The 19140-nt window shown below is 42.1% G+C and overlaps 1 protein-coding gene across 1 annotated transcript in view; it reads left to right on the forward strand.

Annotated features, from left to right (window-relative positions):
- Window positions 1-14350, forward strand: part of LOC309702936 (alpha-2-macroglobulin-like) — a 48938-nt gene extending 34588 nt beyond the window's left edge. The window contains exons 16-36 of the mRNA XM_082527588.1: window positions 356-499; window positions 606-724; window positions 845-949; window positions 1319-1544; window positions 2036-2162; window positions 4282-4403; window positions 4490-4545; window positions 4769-4848; window positions 6878-7054; window positions 7305-7380; window positions 8282-8438; window positions 9017-9091; window positions 11712-11874; window positions 11945-12132; window positions 12632-12844; window positions 13340-13461; window positions 13572-13662; window positions 13749-13817; window positions 13898-14003; window positions 14145-14189; window positions 14292-14350. Coding sequence (XP_082383714.1) covers window positions 356-499; window positions 606-724; window positions 845-949; window positions 1319-1544; window positions 2036-2162; window positions 4282-4403; window positions 4490-4545; window positions 4769-4848; window positions 6878-7054; window positions 7305-7380; window positions 8282-8438; window positions 9017-9091; window positions 11712-11874; window positions 11945-12132; window positions 12632-12844; window positions 13340-13461; window positions 13572-13662; window positions 13749-13817; window positions 13898-14003; window positions 14145-14182 — 2454 coding nt within the window. The 3' untranslated portion in view covers window positions 14183-14189; window positions 14292-14350. The remainder of the gene's footprint in view (window positions 1-355; window positions 500-605; window positions 725-844; window positions 950-1318; window positions 1545-2035; window positions 2163-4281; window positions 4404-4489; window positions 4546-4768; window positions 4849-6877; window positions 7055-7304; window positions 7381-8281; window positions 8439-9016; window positions 9092-11711; window positions 11875-11944; window positions 12133-12631; window positions 12845-13339; window positions 13462-13571; window positions 13663-13748; window positions 13818-13897; window positions 14004-14144; window positions 14190-14291) is intronic.
- Window positions 14351-19140: the final 4790 nt, after the last annotated feature.

Raw genomic sequence — 19140 nt, forward strand, 5'->3', positions numbered from 1 at the left:
CAGCAAAACCTGGAAAAAGTGAGACTTAGTGAGTTTAAGGAGCTACAGAGACAGCTTCAAATGGAGAACACTTACTGTAGCCATATAAGTCACTAAGAACGATGTGGTGTTTATAGTAAAATTGTAGAACTTCTGTAAGATTTGGTGAACAGATACTTCAACTATAACACCTCATGTCTGCGGACACTTACTGCTGACTTAATCTTTTTTTTTTCAGAATTCTTCTTAGATAATCTAGCAATTCATTTGAACCTAATCTGTACTCATATTTACATGTAAGAGTTAAAAAAACACATGTGGATCAAATGTGACCAGGCAGGCAGGAGCTTTTGCTGAACTGCACTTTTCTTTTCAGATATTTGACTTGCTCCCACTCAAGAAATCCTCAGGTATCCCGTATGAGGTTGATGATGCTACAGACTGCCTTAATGTGAGACCAAAAAGATATGTTTTGCCGCACCCCAGTCAAGAGCAAAATGATGCCTATGCAGTTTTCCAGGTAAAATACAAGTATATCTGTGAGTCCGTCAAACATAACGTAAATACAATAGTTTTTGTTGTTGCACCAGTTTTTGCTGATCTTTGTGTGCTGCTGAAATATGTAGAAAGTCGGACTGAAGATGGCGACAAACTTGGTTTTTCGATTGCCTTCATGCCTCAAGTTCAAAGGAAAAGTCTACCGTGATAGCTATCTTGTCTCCTCCGGTGAATCATTCACTTGTTTGTGTTGTGTCTGGCTATAAATTTTCTTTGTATTTACCAAAAAGAAAACACGTAATTATTTTTTCTCTTTTTATTTAGTTATACTTCCCCTGTCTAGACAATATTCTATTCAACTAAGTAGTCCTGGTCTGGAATCTGCTGGGCAGCTTCCTCCTGAAGCTGCACCAATAGAGACAGCTCGCTCTTTCTTCCCTGAGACGTGGATCTGGGATCTGGTGGAAGTTGGGTAAGTATCTGTTGTGAAGAGATCTGGTGCATATTCCATTTTAAAAAGTTTATACGATCACATTTAGAAACCCATGTGAACTTTCTGCTGTGTCTTTGCACACATGAAAAACATGAAAATAGAGTAATTGTGAGTTTTTTCTTGAGCATGTTTTGATGCTTCATCCTGATGTTTTGTCATATTTAAAGTTTTGTGGGATATATTATTTCACTGTCATCAGCACCGTGGAGCTCTTTTACTTTGTCAATGCAACATATACAAGTCATTCACACTGCAGGATGTAACTACACTGTTATACAAGTAATTTACAGACATAAAAACATGTTTGATTGTGTTACAGAATATGTTTGTGTGTATCTGCTGCTTCAGAGACGATGGAAAAAGGGGCGTGTCCCTGACTGTCCCAGACACCATCACCACCTGGGAGACGGAGGCTTTCTGTTTGTCCTCTCAGGGTTTTGGTTTGGCTCCTCGTAAAGAAATGAAAGTCTTCCAACCTTTCTTCCTTGAACTCACCATGCCCTACTCCATCATCCGGGGGGAGCACTTTGAACTGAGGGCGACTGTCTTTAACTACCTGACCAGCTGCATCATGGTAATGAATGATTAAAGTGTTTAGATACATGTCTGTTCATAGCCAAGGAAAGCCATACTGAAAACATGACTTTCTAAGCAAAATTTATATCATAGTTATTAAAATACAATAGAAAATATCTTTTCTTTGGCAATATAACCATGCAGGATGCAGGCCGTTCTTGAAGGGCCCCTGCTCACCAACACCTGCAAGCTCACCTGCAAGCACAGACACCAGGATTGCCCAATCACATGTCTTTACACTACCAGCCCTCCTCTAGCTTTCTTTGTGCGCTCATGCACCTTGTAGAACAGAGTTTAGTGTGGAGGCTGTAAGAAAACAGATGGAGGGAAACGATTAGGAAGGGAGTGATTAAAGTATCCAAGTAAAATGAAGGTCTACTTTGATCATGAGTTCATAACATCAAACTTGTGCATTTGTTTAGATGCTTAGAAATGTGTTCACATTTGAACTCAGCTTTAAACGTAGCCATGTCTGTGTTCCTCGTACAGGTTACTGTCACTCCTGGGCCGTCCTCAGATTACACCCTCACGCCTCTCTCTGGTGATCTGTACACATCCTGTTTGTGTGCCAACGAGCGCAAGACCCTCAGGTGGACCATGATCCCAACAGCCTTAGGTGAGAATCAGGCTTTGGTCCTCCACACTGCCAGGAAACCGCTGTGTGGCAGGCTGAGTACACATCCTGTTTGTGTGCCAGCGAGCACAGTTGAAAATTGAGGTAAAGCAAGACTATAAACCCCTGTGTTGGGAGTGGGGCAGAAAGAATTATTAGTTGTGTCTCAATTCCTAGGCTGCATCCTTCAGAGGACCCGGCCTTCGCGGTCTATGTGGGTCGGGTCTTTAGAAGGTCGGGTAGACCGGAAGTGCCAGGTTGTGAAATTGGACGGTCTAGCCTTCAGATTCGCATCACTGCCGTCTCGGTGGAGTTTAATAAACTCACCTGTCTTCTCCTTGCTATCTAAAATATAACAGGACACTGGAGTAAATTCTCGACCATCTCACGTTTCTGATTAATCAGTTTTCTGTCTGACGCTTATTCAGCTGTGTGAAAACTGTAACTTTAATCTCAGCCAAACCGATTTACTCGGGAACAAATAAAACACTGAAAAAAGCCAAACAATAACAGTTTTAAGTTATCTAAATGACTTATAGCCAAAGACAGCGGTGATCTCTTACCAGGCTCTAGTGAGGCTTGACCTCCCGGTCAGCTATCGAGCAGGTGGGTCCGAAAACGTCGAAGCACTTTTGCAAATATGTGATATCTTGATAAACCGAGCAGATATTTGAAGTTTACATAGCTACATTCTCTCCTGAAAATATGTTAAAAGTTTATTTTGTGACCCAAAAAGAGTAATAAGAATAATATTAAAAAAACGTAGTAGCGGCCGCCATTGTTGGAAACTGGAATGCGCTATGAATTCTGGGATAGTTTGGGCCACCCATCCTTCAAATCTTGGGAAATGAAGGATACATTTTTCGCCGCATTTGGAGCAGCCTTTGAATTTGGACAGCCTTCAGCGTGTAGCTGTGACGTAATCGGCCTTCAAATGTGGCCTCAGGAGGATGTGGCCCCTGAATTGGGACACAGCTATTGGGTCTACAAGGCCTAGATTTCCCACTTCTATCCTTCCACTCTGAGAGTAGAAGCTGCCTCCATCCTCATGGTTTACTCAATGCAGCTGTCTTAACTAATTATAAATCATTCTGTAACCTGCCTTTCAATTCTCATCAATTATTTCCATTATGTATGCTTCCCTTGGACAGTATATATAATGATATATAATACAAAAGACTGCTTGCAGTTTCATTTCCATCCAAATGATTTATATCTTAATCAGTTAGTGAAGTCAGACGCAACAAATTATGTATTATTGTAGGGTCTACCTTACAATTCAATTCAATTCAATTCAATTTTATTTCTATAGCGCCAAATCACAACAAAAGTCGCCACAACGTGCTTCATAGATACAGAGAATAACCCAACAATCATATGACCCCCTATGAGCAAGCACTTTGGCGACAGTGGGAAGGAAAAACTCCCTTTTAACAGGAAGAAACCTCCGGCAGAACCAGGCTCAGGGAGGGGCGGGGCCATCTGCTGTGATTGGTTGGGGTGAGAGATGGAAGACAGGATAAAGACATGCTGTGGAAGAGAGACAGAGGTTAATAACAGATATGATTCAAAGCAGAGAGGTCTGTGAACACATAGTGAGTGAGAAAGGTGACTGGAAAGGAAAAACTCAATGCATCATGGGAATCCCCGGCAGCCTACAATACAATATAAAGCACCTCGAGAAGAATGTTGTTGTGATTTAGCGCTGTATAAATAAAATTGAATTTAGCTACAGGCATGTGTTAAGGATGACCTGCAGTTTTCTAAATTCAGCCAAATTGACATTATTGTATGTGGCCCTAAAAGTGTCAGAAGCATCGTCTCTTACTAGATACTTTTTATGATTTACATTACTGCCTCCAGCAGGACCCTGAAATTATTTTGGACTATTTATTTTCTAGCTCATGTTTCTCACACCTGATGCAGTAAAATTTTCAGTTAGATGTTATCTTTGATTTAGAACCAACATTAAATCTAGATTTAGATCTAGTGTGATCACAGTTAACCGCCTCCTTTTGTCCCAACACATTTCCTTCTAGTTTCTACAAAATCTGTAAAATAACCTCGGTAACCTTTATTTTAATGGAGAGACGAAGAAGGTGACCTGTGCTGCTGCTTTTAGGGGCTGTGAACGTGACTGTGTCTGCTGAGGCCGTAGCGTCCCATGTGTCATGTGATAATGAGGTTGTGAGCGTACCAGACAGAGGTCGCATCGACGTGGTCACCAAATCTCTCATAGTGAAGGTCAGTGTCATAAATACGAGACGAGAAAAAACATTTTTACTCATAAAATTTAAATTGTTACTCATTTTAAAGACACTTTTCCTCAGGCTGAGGGAACTGAGACGACAAAGACGTACAACTGGCTTCTTTGTCCAAAAGGTCAGTGTGATGTCCATCAGCAACACCAGTTAAATAATGTCAGCAAACAAATGACCTAAATTAGCAGTGGAGTGCACTGTGTACATAAAATGTGCCAAATTTTCATCTTTTACTTTCACAAAATGTAACGATATGTGCTGAAGATCAGGCCACCTGGTGACTTTGGACAGTAACTGTTGTAGTCGTGACTTCCTGATTGGACTTTTGTTGTGTCTGTACACAGGAAGCCCGCTGACGGAGGAAGCAGAGATACATCTGCCTGAGAATGTGATAGAAGGATCTGCCCGCACTTCTGTATCAGTCCTGGGTAAACCTCATGATTTCATCTCAATTTTGATTCAGCCAAATAAAAATATGGCAGGTTAAAGCTTTGTTAAAAAGGCAAATTACTAAAACAACAGAAAATAAAAGAGACGTCATGTTCAAGTAAAAGTAAAAACCGTATTCAGCTTTTAAAAGATGATTTCATTTATAGATAGACCCACGTCTTCCTGGCCTTGTGTGAAAAAGAAATGGACCCCAAAAAGGCTGTTTGTGCCATTCTGTGCAGGAAGAACTGCAGTCTAGCTTTAGTCATAAGTGTTTTTGAAACGCTGAGTTTTGGCCCAGTCACACCAGAGGCTTTTCCAGCGCAATCGTTCTGGTCATGCAGAATCATGTCAGTAGGATTTAAGTCCAGATTTTGACTCGACCACTTTCTGGCGTCCTGGATCATTTTCCATCTTAACCCTCTGGGGTCGACGTATGTGCCGACACGTCAAAATCACATGACCAATTTAAGACAACACAGCTACAAGATAGTGAGGGGATTTCTTTCTCTTGTTGGAGAACCGGCTCTTTCGGCTCGGCGCATTAAAAAGAGCCGGGACTTTCAGCTCCCAACCGGCTCTTCAGGTTGTTTTGTTGCTTTAATTAATTTATTATCAACAGCAAAATAAAATCATGCACAAAAGAAATTACTAATGTGAAAAAAAAAAACATGGATTTATTTATATGTTTATATATTGCGTGCTTTGTGGCCCCTAGAGACAATGAACAAAGTCCAAAACACATTTCTAGCGTTAACTGACCTTCAAAACAGAGCTACCTAGATCACTTAAATTACACAATTGAAATCATATATGTATTGTTCGTGTATTTATACACAAGCACTCATATATATTCAAATAATTTTAAAAAAAATGTTCTTTTACCTGTTACTACCACACACCAAATCCGGTTGTTGGTACTTGCTGGCTTGTGTAGGTAACAAAAGCTCAACACTGCGCCCAGCATCCTGGAGCCCTTCTGTTGTGTTTTTACGTGTTTCTGAGTTTTTAAGTGTTTTGGACTTTGTACTCTTTTTTGTCTCTAGGGGCTACAATAAATATACTTTTATTTATTCACTCCACATAAAATGTAATAAATAAATAAATACAGAATCACATTTCAACTTTTAACTATTTACATTTTCAGCTTTTTCCTTTTAAACAAATTTAAAGTGAAACAACACAAAACACTGCAAACCTACGCCACACAGCCCCAGAGCATCACACTGCTACCACCGCTGTTGGTATGATGTTCTTTCTATGAAATGATGCGTCACTTTTAAGCCAAATGCAACAAAACTCAAAACTTTTTCTCTTCAGTCCATATAATATTCTCCCAAATATCTTGTGGAGCATGGAGATGTTTTTTAGCTAATGTGAGATAAGCTTTTGTGTTCTTCTTGGTCAGCAGTGGTTTTGTCCATGAATGCTGTTTTTGCCCCGTCTCCTTTGTATTGTTGAATCGTAAACTCTGACCTTTACAGAGGAAGGCAAGGCCTTCAGTTCTGGGTGTTGTTGGGATTCACTTGACTTTTTCGGTGAGTCGTCGATGTGCTAATGGAGTAATTTCGGCCACATCTTTTCTAGTTTTCTCAGTTTGTGGATAATGGGTTCCAACATGGTGCACTGGCGCTCCAAAGCTGTAGAAATTGTTTTTAATCCTGTCCAAACTGATAGATCTCAAGACTTCTCGCCTATTTTTGAATTTCTTTTGGTCATGGCAACGACGTGTTTCTTCTGGACGTCTTTTAGCCTGCTTCCCTTTGTCAAACAGATTGTACTTGAGTGATTTCTTGGTCCAGCAGGTCTGGCCTTAATCAGGCCTGGGTCTGGTTGGTGAAATGAAACTCAGTCTTCCCAGAAATATTTGGTTAATCTCAGTCAATCTACGATTTTCAGTTTGGATGTTTTTTCGCTCAGCAAATGAAATCATCATTTAAAATTGCATATTGAAGTATTCAGGTTATCTCTGCCCAATAATACAAAGTTGTTTTACGTTAGTTTTAGTGAATCAGTGTTTTTGATCAGGTGACATCCTCGGCCGGGCTCTGAAGAACCTGGATGGATTGCTGCAGATGCCGTATGGATGTGGGGAGCAGAACATGGCTCTCCTGGCCCCCAACATCTACATCCTCCACTACCTGAAAGGCACACAGCAGCTCACCGCAGCCATCATGGAAAAAGCTACTAACTTCCTCACCAGTGGCAAGTTTTTATTGTTTCCTCTAAGAAGGAAATCATTTGAATCACTTCAACACACACGGTTCAAGAAACAAGCCGACAGGAGGCAGAACATTAGCCACAGCTCTTGGTCAAATGTGTCATTTTCCTCATCTGTCAGCAAGAGTCATTGAATTTCCCAAATCTCGATGTACACATGCAGATCCATAAACAAATGGAGTCCAATCATCACCATAGCAACAATGTCTCGATCATGGCGTCTCTGTTGTTACAGGATACCAAAGACAGCTCAACTACAAAAGTGCTGACGGTGCTTACACCACATTTGGAACAGGACCAGGAAACACTTGGTGAGAACATCACTGATCAAACATGTCACAAACCAGAGAGGTTACACTGGTTTTTAAATGTCCCACCAAACAGAAGACGTTTCTTGAAGTTTGACTACCCATTAATAACATAAACATGTCTACCTCTAATACTTAAAATAATTCTCCATTTAATCCTTTGACTAAGCCAACATTAACAATACCTTTTGGTTAATACTGTGTAATTTAGTAGGTAGGAAGGAGTATTAGAGCCACATAAAAATGTTATTGATCATTATTAGAATAAAGTCAAATTTTAAAGCTTAAAGTTATTTTACTTTAAGAAAAAGTCTAAATACTATTTCAATAATAAAGTCTTAATACTGTTTTGTGAAAAAAGTCAAATTCAAATCTAAGAAAACAGTTGAAATGATTGTTGTTTCAAACGACTGCTATACCCTGTATAAAATGCCTTGAGTAGATGTAGTGAAATCAATCAGTGGTCTTGTGATACAGCATAGATCCTCTTTATTCCACGAGCGTGGAACCATCGGTATCCTTGCATCTGTACATTAGCAGCCATTTCCTTTTATACAAATTTAACCACATGCAGCTTTCTGCACCACTTTCTGCTTTTCAGTGTACTTATACTTACTGCCACGCTGTTTTTATTGCTACAATGACATCAGTTCCTTCCTTGTTACTAAAACTGAGTCTGAAGTACGATTTCACTAATTCAGAGGGGAAAGCAACCGTGGCAGTTTGTCCTGAAATAACTGTGATATCCACATTTCTGCTTTTGTCTCAAAATACATTTTCAAATTTAACCTTGAAATTTCAAGTTTATTTTCAAAATGATCAGTATTTCTTTCTCTTAATGTGACCTCGCAGCCAAACATTTCCATCGTTGTAAGACGTGTAAGTGTTGTTTTCTTTCTGTCAGGCTGACTGCGTTTGTGGTAAGAAGTTTTGCCAAAGCTCAGTCTTTCGTCTTTATTGATCCCAGAAAGATCGAAGAGTCTAAGACCTGGCTGCAACATAAACAACAAGAAAATGGCTGTTTTGAAAAGTCTGGGAAACTCTTCAACAACGGAATGAAGGTAACCTGCAGTTCTTCGCTGTTAGACTGTGGAAACAGCCTCCAGTCTGGATTTAACAAATTTTATTAATAATGTCATGCATACATGGAAAACACTGTACTACATACTGTAATAGCTCACATCAGTATATTCTATTATTTTATTCAAGAAATAATTTCCATACATCTTGTTCCATTCACAGCAGCACTGCTTTCTATGTAGCATTCACACATATTTATAGAAAATACAAAGTATGCACTAGAGACCAACTTGGGATTAGTATATTGCCCACAAATATTTGGCATGCAGGCTGGAGCAGCGGGGAATCAAACCACCAACCTTCTGATTACTAGATGACTACACAAACTGTTTATAAGGTTGGGGAAACCTGAGGTGAAGAAACATCCATCTCACTGGAAATACAATGTCCAGATGAACAAAATCAACTTCCCGTTCATCTCTTTAGCTGGATGTTTGAACATGCATCAAGACATTGCTGATACTAAAACCACATGCAGCTGAAAATCATTTTCATGACTTCATATCCCTGAATGTTGGTGCACTGATGATAAAGTGTCTATGATGTCTTCTGTTGACAGGGTGGTGTATCTGATGAAGTGACTCTCAGTGCGTACGTTACTGCCGCCTTCTTGGAAATGAATACATCCCAACATGTGAGTAGAGTCAAAGAATATCAAGGTATTCAACAAAAAAAGGAGTAGAGTTTGTGCTGCTGAGCCATGGAGTTAGGTTTAACCAGCAGTCTAGCACCCTGTTGGTATGTGCTGGATTGTCTCTGGGGCATCTTTACACAGCCTGCACCTGGGGTCTTGCCTGGTGTGATAGACCCCAGCCTCTATGGATCTTGTACTCAGAGCTTGTTCCTGTGCTGCCATGATTAGTGCCTCTGTGCTGTCTTTCAGTCCAGCGTTGTCCAGCCACTGGTAGGATTTCTGGGTATCATCTACTTCCTCTATCTGCTGGTGGTACATACTGTGCAGGGGCCTGTCCTTCCATGATGGTTCCTCGCCTTCCTCCTCTTTCTTGAGTTTCTGCTGGCTGAGGTATTCACTGAGCACGCTGTCAGTTGGAGCCATCTTCCTCGTACTCGTGAATATTCGTTGTTTCATCTTGGAATGTGGTGCTGACACTCACCAGTCCCTGGCCTCCTTCCTTCCATTTAGCATGCTGGACTTGGGGTGAAACCCTCCATGCATGGTTAGGAACTTTCTTGTCTTGATGTCAGTGGCTTCTATCTCTTCCTTTTGCCAGCTTATTATCCCAGCAGGGTACCTGATGACGGGCAGGGCGTAGGTTTTGATAGGCCGGATCCTGTTCTAACATTCAGCTGATTCCTCAGGATTTGCCTGACCCTCTGCAGGTACTTGGTGGTTGCAGCTTTCCCAGCAGCCTCTTTGGGGTTCCTATTTGCTTGTTGGAGTACTTGTAGCTGTCCTCTATGTCTGCAATGTTGCCTTCTAGTAGTTCGATTCCCTCAGTTCTGACTCTTTGTTACCATCCGACTACATTTCTCCAGTCCGAACGATATTCCAATGCCGTTGCTGTATATCCTGGTGGTGTGGATCAGTGAATCGATGTCTCGTTCACTCTTGACATACAGCTTGATGTCATCCACGTACAGGAGATGGCTGACAACTGCTCTATTCCGTAGTCAGTATCCATAGGGACAGAGCATCTCTTTGGTAAATGGTGATTGTGCTATGGGCTTGAAGTTGGCCTCTAGTGTTGTATGCCACATCCCCATTGAGTTCTTGATGAAGGCTCTTAAAGTCCTGTTGATCTTGTACAGGTCTAGGCATTCCAGGATCCAGCTGTGGGGCATTAAGTCATAGACCCTCTTGTAATCAATCCAGGCAGTCTCGGCTGATTGTTACAAGTAGCTGGTGTTTTGCACCTCTGGTATTCTTGCCAATGAGTGAGGCACAGGAACATGTGTCTGTTCATCTTAGCCACTATGATGCCTGACAGGAGCTTCCATGTGGTACTGAGGCAGGTTATTGGTCAGTAGTTGGATGGGACCGATGGGACCGATCCCTTCAAGACTGTCTGGCCTAGTTGGATGGGACCGTTCCCTTCAGGATTATCCGCCCTACAGTTAGCCATTCTGGGTGTCTCTCGTCAACTAACAGCTGGTTAATTTATGCTGCCAGATGCTCATGGAGTGCAGTCAGGAAGGAACAGTGGGCTGGGGGGTCAGTTCCTTAATCGTAATTATGTAAATTCTCATGACCATTGATCAACAACCACTGACCAAAACCCACTGATCAAAGACCACTGATCAATGGCCATGAGTACCATTCACAGAGAGTTGGGGAATAGCTGCAATCACAGCATTGTAAGATAGCAAAAGATGTAACCTTAGGCCCCCTCCTCGATTCAGATATGGTCTTTCCTTTTTCACGTAAATGGCCTCCTTGACCCTACACTCAAACCAGCGTTCCTCCCTGTCCAGGATGTTACATCCTCATCATTGAAAGAGTGTCCACTGGTCTGTAGGTGTGAATAGACTGCAGAGTCCTGGCCTGACGAGGTAGCTCCTCTGTGTTGTGCCATCCTCTTAGCCAGAGGTTGTTCGATTTCCCCGATGTACAGATCCTGGCAATCCTTCTGGAACTTAACACCGTACACTATGTTACTCTGTTTGTGTCGGGGTGGAGCAGTTTTTGGTGCAGCGTGTTTTGGGGTTTAAAAGCCACAGAGACACAGTGTTTAGAAAAAAATGTGCCTCAGCTGCTCCGATACTCCTGACACATACGGGATCACTACAGGTTTTCACTTAGGCAGCAGTTGTCCTTCTCTCCTGGATCGGCTGGAGCTTAGGTTTACGGTACACATCAGCTTTTAAATGTCCTCCATTACTGATGGAAATCTCACTGTCTAAGAAGACTAACCTGACACTTTTCATATCCTCCCTTGTGAATTTGATGTGTCGTTCCACTGAGTTAATGTGATCTGTGAATTGTGGAACGTCCTGAGAATTGATTTTCACCCAGGTGTCATCCACATACCTGAACTCTCACCAGCAAGGACTGGTATCACCACCCAACCTGTACAGTGTTTTTTCAATATGTTTTTTATATTGTAAATACTACTAGAAGATTGCTCCAGTCTTTGCTTGATCTGTACTTTCCTCTAATTGCTGTGTTTTCTATTATCACGCTGATGTTTTGAGTGACTGAATCAGGAACTCTGCCTCCTATTCTTCTCACACTGGGTTTAATGAAAGAAGGTTTCTGTTTGTCCATTAAAGTTCTTTGTTTTGATCTTTTAAAGGATCCTGTGATGATCCAGAGCCTGGCTTGTCTCAAGGAGTCTCTCAGTGACCTGAGCAACACCTACACTACAGCTCTGCTGGCCTATGTGTTCACTCTGGCAGGAGACGTGGAGACCCGAGCTCACCTTCTGCAGCACTTAGACACAGTTGCAGTGAGGGAAGGTGAGTCATCCTTTAGCAGGACATCATTCAGGCTTCATTAGCATCACCGTGACTGTTATTGTGTTTGTAGGAGGTTTCCTCTACTGGTCTCAGACAGCAGCAGAAACATCAGCCTCCCTGTCAGTGGAGATCAGTTCTTATGTGCTGTTGGCCAAACTCAGCGCCTCCCCGACTGCTGAGGATCTGGGATATGCCTCTGGTATTATCAGGTGGCTGACTGGGCAGCAGAACTATTACGGAGGCTTCTCCTCCACTCAGGTACGACACCACCCGAACAGTATGAAGCTCATCTTTGAGTACAGTCTTAGACAAAACCAGGGACAGAAGAAATAATACTGAAGCTTTCAGTTTTCTATCAGATATGTAAAACAGATTTGTTTTAGCCAGGCAGAGAAGTTTTTATTCTTTAGTTAGAATATGACATTTAAGTCTAAAAATTCATTGTTTTTACAGAATAGCAATGTTACCTCAGACTTCTGTACACCAACTACACGTAACAGCCTGTAAATAACAGATCACCTGCGAGTTTATACCTGTAATTTCTATACTTTGATAATTCTCAGTTAAAGATATTTTAACCTGTTTAACGTTTATTTAACCAGGAAGTGAACTTTGGAAAACTTGAGATTAAGGATCTCTTTTGTGAGAGGGTCTCAAAGTGACACAGGCCGTTTTAACTTAATGTCTATTCCACTTAAGCCCATGAAATATGGAGACACATGCTGTGTGTGTTAACCACAATGAATCCATCCTGTAGGACACGGTGGTGGCTCTTCAGGCTCTGGCTCTCTACTCCACTCTGGTGTTCAGTGCTGAAGGTTGGAGCACAGTGACAGTTCAGGCTCCCAGCAGTCAGCTGACGTTTGATGTAAATCAGGGCAACAAACTGCTCTACCAGGAGGAGGCGCTGCAGGACGTGTCAGGAAAATACAGGCTGGAGGTGAAGGGCACTGCATGTGCTTCAGTGCAGGTCAGTGACAGCATCACGTGAGAAGCTCCTGGTTGATGTCAGAGAAAGGGTTTCTTCTTTTTCTTTTTCCTTATACAACTTCAGAGAGCATTAGCATTGTCACATGTAATAAAGCTCATCTTGCACATGTATTTTCATACACAATAAAGACATTAGACCTGGCAGTAATAACTGTAGAGAGTACAATGCTATTTTAAACTAAATTGGAGAACTGAGCAAAAACAAATGAACTTTCTGTCTGTATCAGAATCAGGGAAACTATTAATCCCAGAGGGAAACTGAGTTGTCATAGCAGCAAATATACAACAAACATCAAGCACTCGTATAAATGAGTGTAGATATAACAGAGATCCTCATATTAAGATGAATATAGACATATAGGTATGACTATAAAAGTATGTGTGCTAATATGTGTCATGGTGTAGAACAGTGACAGCAGGGTGCATTGAGGTGTGATTAGTTCTGTTCCACACGTGACCCAAGTGTGTTTCCCAGATTTCTGCCACCTACAACATCCCAACACCTGCTGATGTCACCACTCTCAGTGTGAAAGTCCATCTAGAGGTCAACACCAGTGAATCTGCTCGACCCAAATTCACTGTGCAAATACAATCACTGTAAGTATGTGACAGGTTAGAGGAGCGCTCTTTACCCGTGTGGAGGAACTGCTGGTAGATGAAAAGCAAGTGTGCACACAGGTCAGTATAATCACACTGTTCAAACACAGGTACAGTGGAAAGGAGGAAACTACAAACATGGTGATCCTGGACATCAAAATGCTCTCTGGATTTTCCCCAGACCCCGAGTCTTTGAAGAGTGTGAGTAATTAGACAGATTCTACCAACGAGTGCATCTCATGTGATAATTGTGAGGATAATAATAAAATGATGTCATCTCCTCACAGCTCAAACGTGGCCTCCTGGTGAGTCGTGTTGAGCAAAAGGAGGATCACGTTCTGGTGTACTTAGAGGAGGTAAGTGAAAGTCACCGTGGGGACACCAGATGATGATCTTTGGGACAAACTATGTCTGCGATTGTTTCTGTCTCGTCCAGTTATCAAAGGACACACCCATCAACCACAGCTTAGAGATCATCCAGGAGCTCCCAGTGGACAACCTGAAGCCAGCCGTGGTCAAGATCTATGACTACTACCAACCAGGTCCAAGTCTAACTAAGCTTTACTCCAACAGCACACTGACACACTTCAGAGGATCAGACTGAACAGTTCATACAAGCTGATGTTTCCATCAGTGACTCAGAGAAATGACACGTTCATGTTTTTCTACCATGTTTCTGTCAGGTGACCAGGCTGAGACCCAATACATGTTTGTCTCGTGAGCTGCAGGTACGAAGCTGTAACAACACACACCTTTCACACACGTTCATGTTCACAGCATCAATGCAAAGAACTTTGAGCTTTTACTAACTTGTATTCTTCGTCTCACAGTTTGAAGAAGGTGTGGCTGGTCCTGAGGTTTAAACCTGCATTTGAATAAAGATACTTTTCCTGCTCACATGTGTGTAAGCGTGTGTGTTAACAGCTCCAGTATTATTAGTGCTTCTTTAATAACAGGCTTCATTATTAATAATCGGCAGAATGGAAAATATAGTGCTGTGAATGCACCGCTGAGACTGGCCTCATGCTGCATTTCTGTCTTTGTGCAGGTTTAGACAAAAACAAAAAGGTGCAAGTGGGCAACAAGTGGGCAACAAGTGCGCAACAAGTGGGCAACAAGTGGGCAACAAGTGGGCAACAAGTGGGCAACAAGTGGGCAACAAGTGGGAAAAACATTAAAAAAGCTAAACGTGCTCGTGGGAGACATTCAGTGACAGCTGGCAAGTGACGTCCACAGAAATACAGACAGAAACATGTGTGTGTGTGTGTGTGTGTGTGTGTGTGTGCGTGCGTGCGTGTGCGTGCGTGTGCGTGTGTGTGCGTGCGTGTGTGTGTCAATTACCAACACTCAATTACCAAATTTCCAACACACTCCTAGCAAAAGTATACACATGTATGGCTATCATTAACACTAATTTGCCAACTGTCTGGCACACTTTCACATGTGAAAACTTTTTTAGATAATTAGTTCACTTTGCAATCAGCCTAAGCACTATAATACAGGTAAGCTGTGTGTGCGGAGTACAATGGAGGGAGCAGAAAGAGTGAGAAGTAGAGGAGGCCGAGAAAGAGGACGTGGAGGTGAAGAAGTAGGATGAAGAGGACGACAAGGACAAGGAGGAGCAAGAGGAAGATGAGGAGGGAGGAGAGGAAGAAGTAGGATGAAGAGGACGACAAGGATAAGGAGGAGAGGGAGATGAGGAGGGGGGAGAGGAAGGGTAGGAAGAGTAAGAAATAGAATTGCTGATGACATCAGAGCTACAATAGTGGACCATGTCATCAACCGTGGAATGACCCTGAGGGTAGCTGGCCAACGGGTCCAGCCTAACTCGAGCCGCTACACTGTAGCAAGTACCATAAGGACATCTTGAAATGAGAATCGGTGAGTACAGTCACTTCGCACTAAGATTTGTAGCACTGCCATATGCCAATGAGAAACACACCAATACCATTGATGTAAAAATACTGAAATTGTGACTTTACAGAATTGCTAGATGACCAGATGCTGGGGCAGAGGAAGCATGTTCACTGCAGACCAAGTAACCCATATAGTCATTATTGCAAATAATCCTATACTTGGAAATAAACACTTGTGTTTGTTTTGATGTGTTTGAATAAACACCAGTACTTGAAGTTTGGATCCCTCTATGCTTATGGATCTATGACAGCAGTATGAGCTCAAACTGACATAGCCTACCTTGTGCACAGAGAAAGCAAAAGCCAGATGTGTTTTGTATTCATACCATCAGTGTGCAGTTGGCGCATTGTGTGCTTAGTAGATGATGGCTTGTGTGTACTGTTTGATACGGAAACACCATTTTTACGAAGGTGTGAGGAGTTAATCTAGCTGTGTTTGCTTTTGCAAGAGAACTACAATGTTTTGATTATTGGGTGACAGGTTTTCTTATTTGTGTGAAGAGTTTTGCAAAATTAGCCAATGGTTACAAAAAATGTGCTTAAGCAATCAGAAAAAACTGTAATCCTGAAGGAAATTAGGGCCCCGGTCTCCCTCAGAATGCTGTTGAAGCTCTACTGAAGTAGAAGATCTCACGGACCATCCATTCCAAGAGCACCCTCACTATGTTTAGATGTGCCACCTGATCCAACTCAGCACCAGGTGTTTATCAGTTGACAGCTCAGCCCCTCTATTCAACCATGTCCAGTACATTAGGCTGCAGATCTGATGATACGACTACAAAATTGATCATTGACCCGTGGCCCACAGTATCTTGGAGCCACGTGCACTTATCTAATTTATTTATTTGATTAACATTTAAATCTCTCAGTGAATACAGAATAAAGATCTACCACAAAGCAAGAAAGCAGGCGATAAGGCTAGTCAAAAAGCTATTAGCAGAAGCAAAAGAGAACAATAAAGCGTCTATAATGAATTCTTGCTCAGGACATCTTTTGTTTTGTACAGAATAGCAACGGTTTTTAACTTTTTTGTTTTCACATTGTCACGGATCCGGTTCCAGGGACTCGGGGTCCGTGAAGAGTGTGGACCATTATTGTTATTGCTATTGTTATTATTATTGTTGTATTGGAGGTATGTTTGCTGCACTGTGCTCTTGTGTTCCATGCTGGTGTGTGTACGTGTGTGTGTGGCTGGAGGATGAAGGACAGCCACCTGCAGGCCTGATGGGTGTGGCCCTGCCAGCTGCTGGTCACGCCTAGGTTCCCACACACCTGCTTCTGATCAGGCTCGTCGGGGGAGCTACTTAACAGAGCGAGGGAGCTTCCTCCGGTGCAGGATCGTTGAGTTAGACTCCATGTCAGTGTTTATAGTGCTGTTCAGTGTATGCCTGCTGGAGTTGGTGCCATAACAGCTGCGTCTGTCGTTTTTCCTCAGGAAAGCGGAACACGGGACTGCAGGATGCACGGGGTGTGCGTAGGCACAGGAGCAGAGAGCACGGAATACCAGCACTTGGGACAAGACACAACACAGGAGTTGAGGGAGCACTCTGGAGACTTATTGCATGGTGTACATTTTCCCCCACTGTAAATAAATGCACTGTTCATTGCACTAAGTCCAGCGTTTGGGTCCAACATCCCCCACGGTCTGCCACCCAGACCGTGACACACATGGTTTATATGGGACTTCCAACAAAGCTTATCAATTATCTCTCTAGAAATGTTTTTTCGTACACGTTTTCAATTTCAATTCCATTAACCCTGATTTTAGATACATTTTTCATTTGTCTGGTGCCAAAAATAATACATATTATTTCATTTATATTTAACAATAACTTATTTATATGAAACCATTTTTTAGTATATTCTCCACTGTTCTTTTCCACTCTAGTCAGAAGCTGTTCCAGGTTATTACCTGAGCAATACAGAGTGGTATCATCAGCAAACAGAACACATTTTAACAGTTTGGAAATATTACATATATCATTTATAGTTCATTATGGACAAACTGTGGTTTGCACAGAGGTCCCTCAGTCACACCCCTCCAGCTCTCACTTTTGTTGCACACATGAGTGTTTAAGTCTCCCAGTAATAGCGTCACTAGATGGAGCACCCTTAAGCACCCAGAGGATATGTTGAGCAAAGCTGGAGAAGCTTCAGCTTAAGAGATCATTGTTGGCATTGCTGTGATTCTTTATGTGATTCACTGACTTGGTGAGTAAAGTGTTACTCTTATTCAAACTGGTTTTGTGCCTTCTCTCAGATTAGCACCAGGTTTATAAACTTGCTAGCTAGCTAGTGTTAGACTGGTGTTGCCTCTCGGCTCATGGTGCTTAAATTAACCCACAGCTTAAAAAACCTTATATAAAATCTCTCAGTGAAATTTTCTGTTGATTGTTTGAAATAGAAAAGTGAGCAGCTACTAGATAAGAGCCGAGACGAAACTTTTTCTGAAGGTGCAGCCGTTAGGGGTGGGGCTTGTTTTAATCCACTTTTATAACATGGACTGTACATTCTTAACCTCTGTATTTATTTTAATTTTTTATGGTTGTTTTTGGACATCTGTGACATCTATTAATGTTAAATCTAGTCTTTCTTTAGCGACATAAGCAAACTGTTTTTACATTTAATGAACATTTCTGTTTTATCCATCCATCCATCTTCTTCTGGTTATCCAGGGCTGGGTCATGGGGAAAGCAGCCTAGGCAGAGAAGCCCAGGCCTCCCTCTCCTCAGCCACCTCCTCTAGCTTGTCCGGAGGAACACCAAGGCATTCCCAAGCCAGCCAGCTGAGAGATGTAATCTCTCCAGCGTGTCCTGGGTCTGCTCCTGGCTCTACTCTGAGCCCCTCCCGTATGGCCGAACGTCTCACCCTATGTAATGATGACATTTCAATTATGTGTTTTAAAAAGAGACCACCTATTTCTTTGAGGCTCTGAATCAGCACTCCACACATCACATCAAACTCTTACAAGTCTAGAAGAGCAGCTGTTGGACAGAAAGACATCAGCTGAGTGGGAAGGATTTTGGTTAGTTTACTTCCCACAATATGTTAGTAGCTGTCACATTTATGTTAATCAGGCTGAACTTTAATCATACTTTAGATCAAACTGCTTTACTTGCTGTTTCCTTTGTGCTTTGGTTTCCTGTCTTCTATTATTAGACCTGAGATGTGACTGCTCTGTGCTGTTGCTGATGACTCCAGTTAATCCTACAAGACATGCTGTGTAAGTAAATACAACGACAGTTTGGTCTGCATTCATTCAAAGATCATATCCCACAGACTTAGTTTAGAGGGTCCACACTGTCTCCACTGTATATAGTGAAGTCTGCAACTTTTTGAAGGGTGAAATTTGTTTTGTGGCCAAATTATTCTGCAGATCATCAGAATGAAAGTTATTGGCCATGTTTGCAGAGCCCTTTTTAAAATGATGCTTTCCTGACATTATTGTGTATCGGCTGGCTATCCAGACTGACAAGTGGGACAGTGAATGTCACCTCTCCAGTGGGGAGGGAGCCTGAGATTGAGAGTGTAAACTGAGGTCTGTTCTATAGGAAATTCAGAAAAAAATGTTTTAAGAAAGCAAATAAGTTGGTGTTCTAAAATATATGATTGTTTGCTTGCAGGACACCAGGAGAGAGGAGTCGTTCATCACAGAAGGTGTGGTCAGTGAAGATGGTCACCGGCAGGTCGAAGGTCATTGCATCTCCAGCCCACATCCACTGACACTGTACTGAAGGGACGTTAAGACTTTCTTCTGCACTTA

Source organism: Aulonocara stuartgranti (genome assembly GCF_965226115.1).
Source record: "Aulonocara stuartgranti genome assembly, chromosome: 3".
Taxonomy (NCBI): domain Eukaryota; kingdom Metazoa; phylum Chordata; class Actinopteri; order Cichliformes; family Cichlidae; genus Aulonocara; species Aulonocara stuartgranti.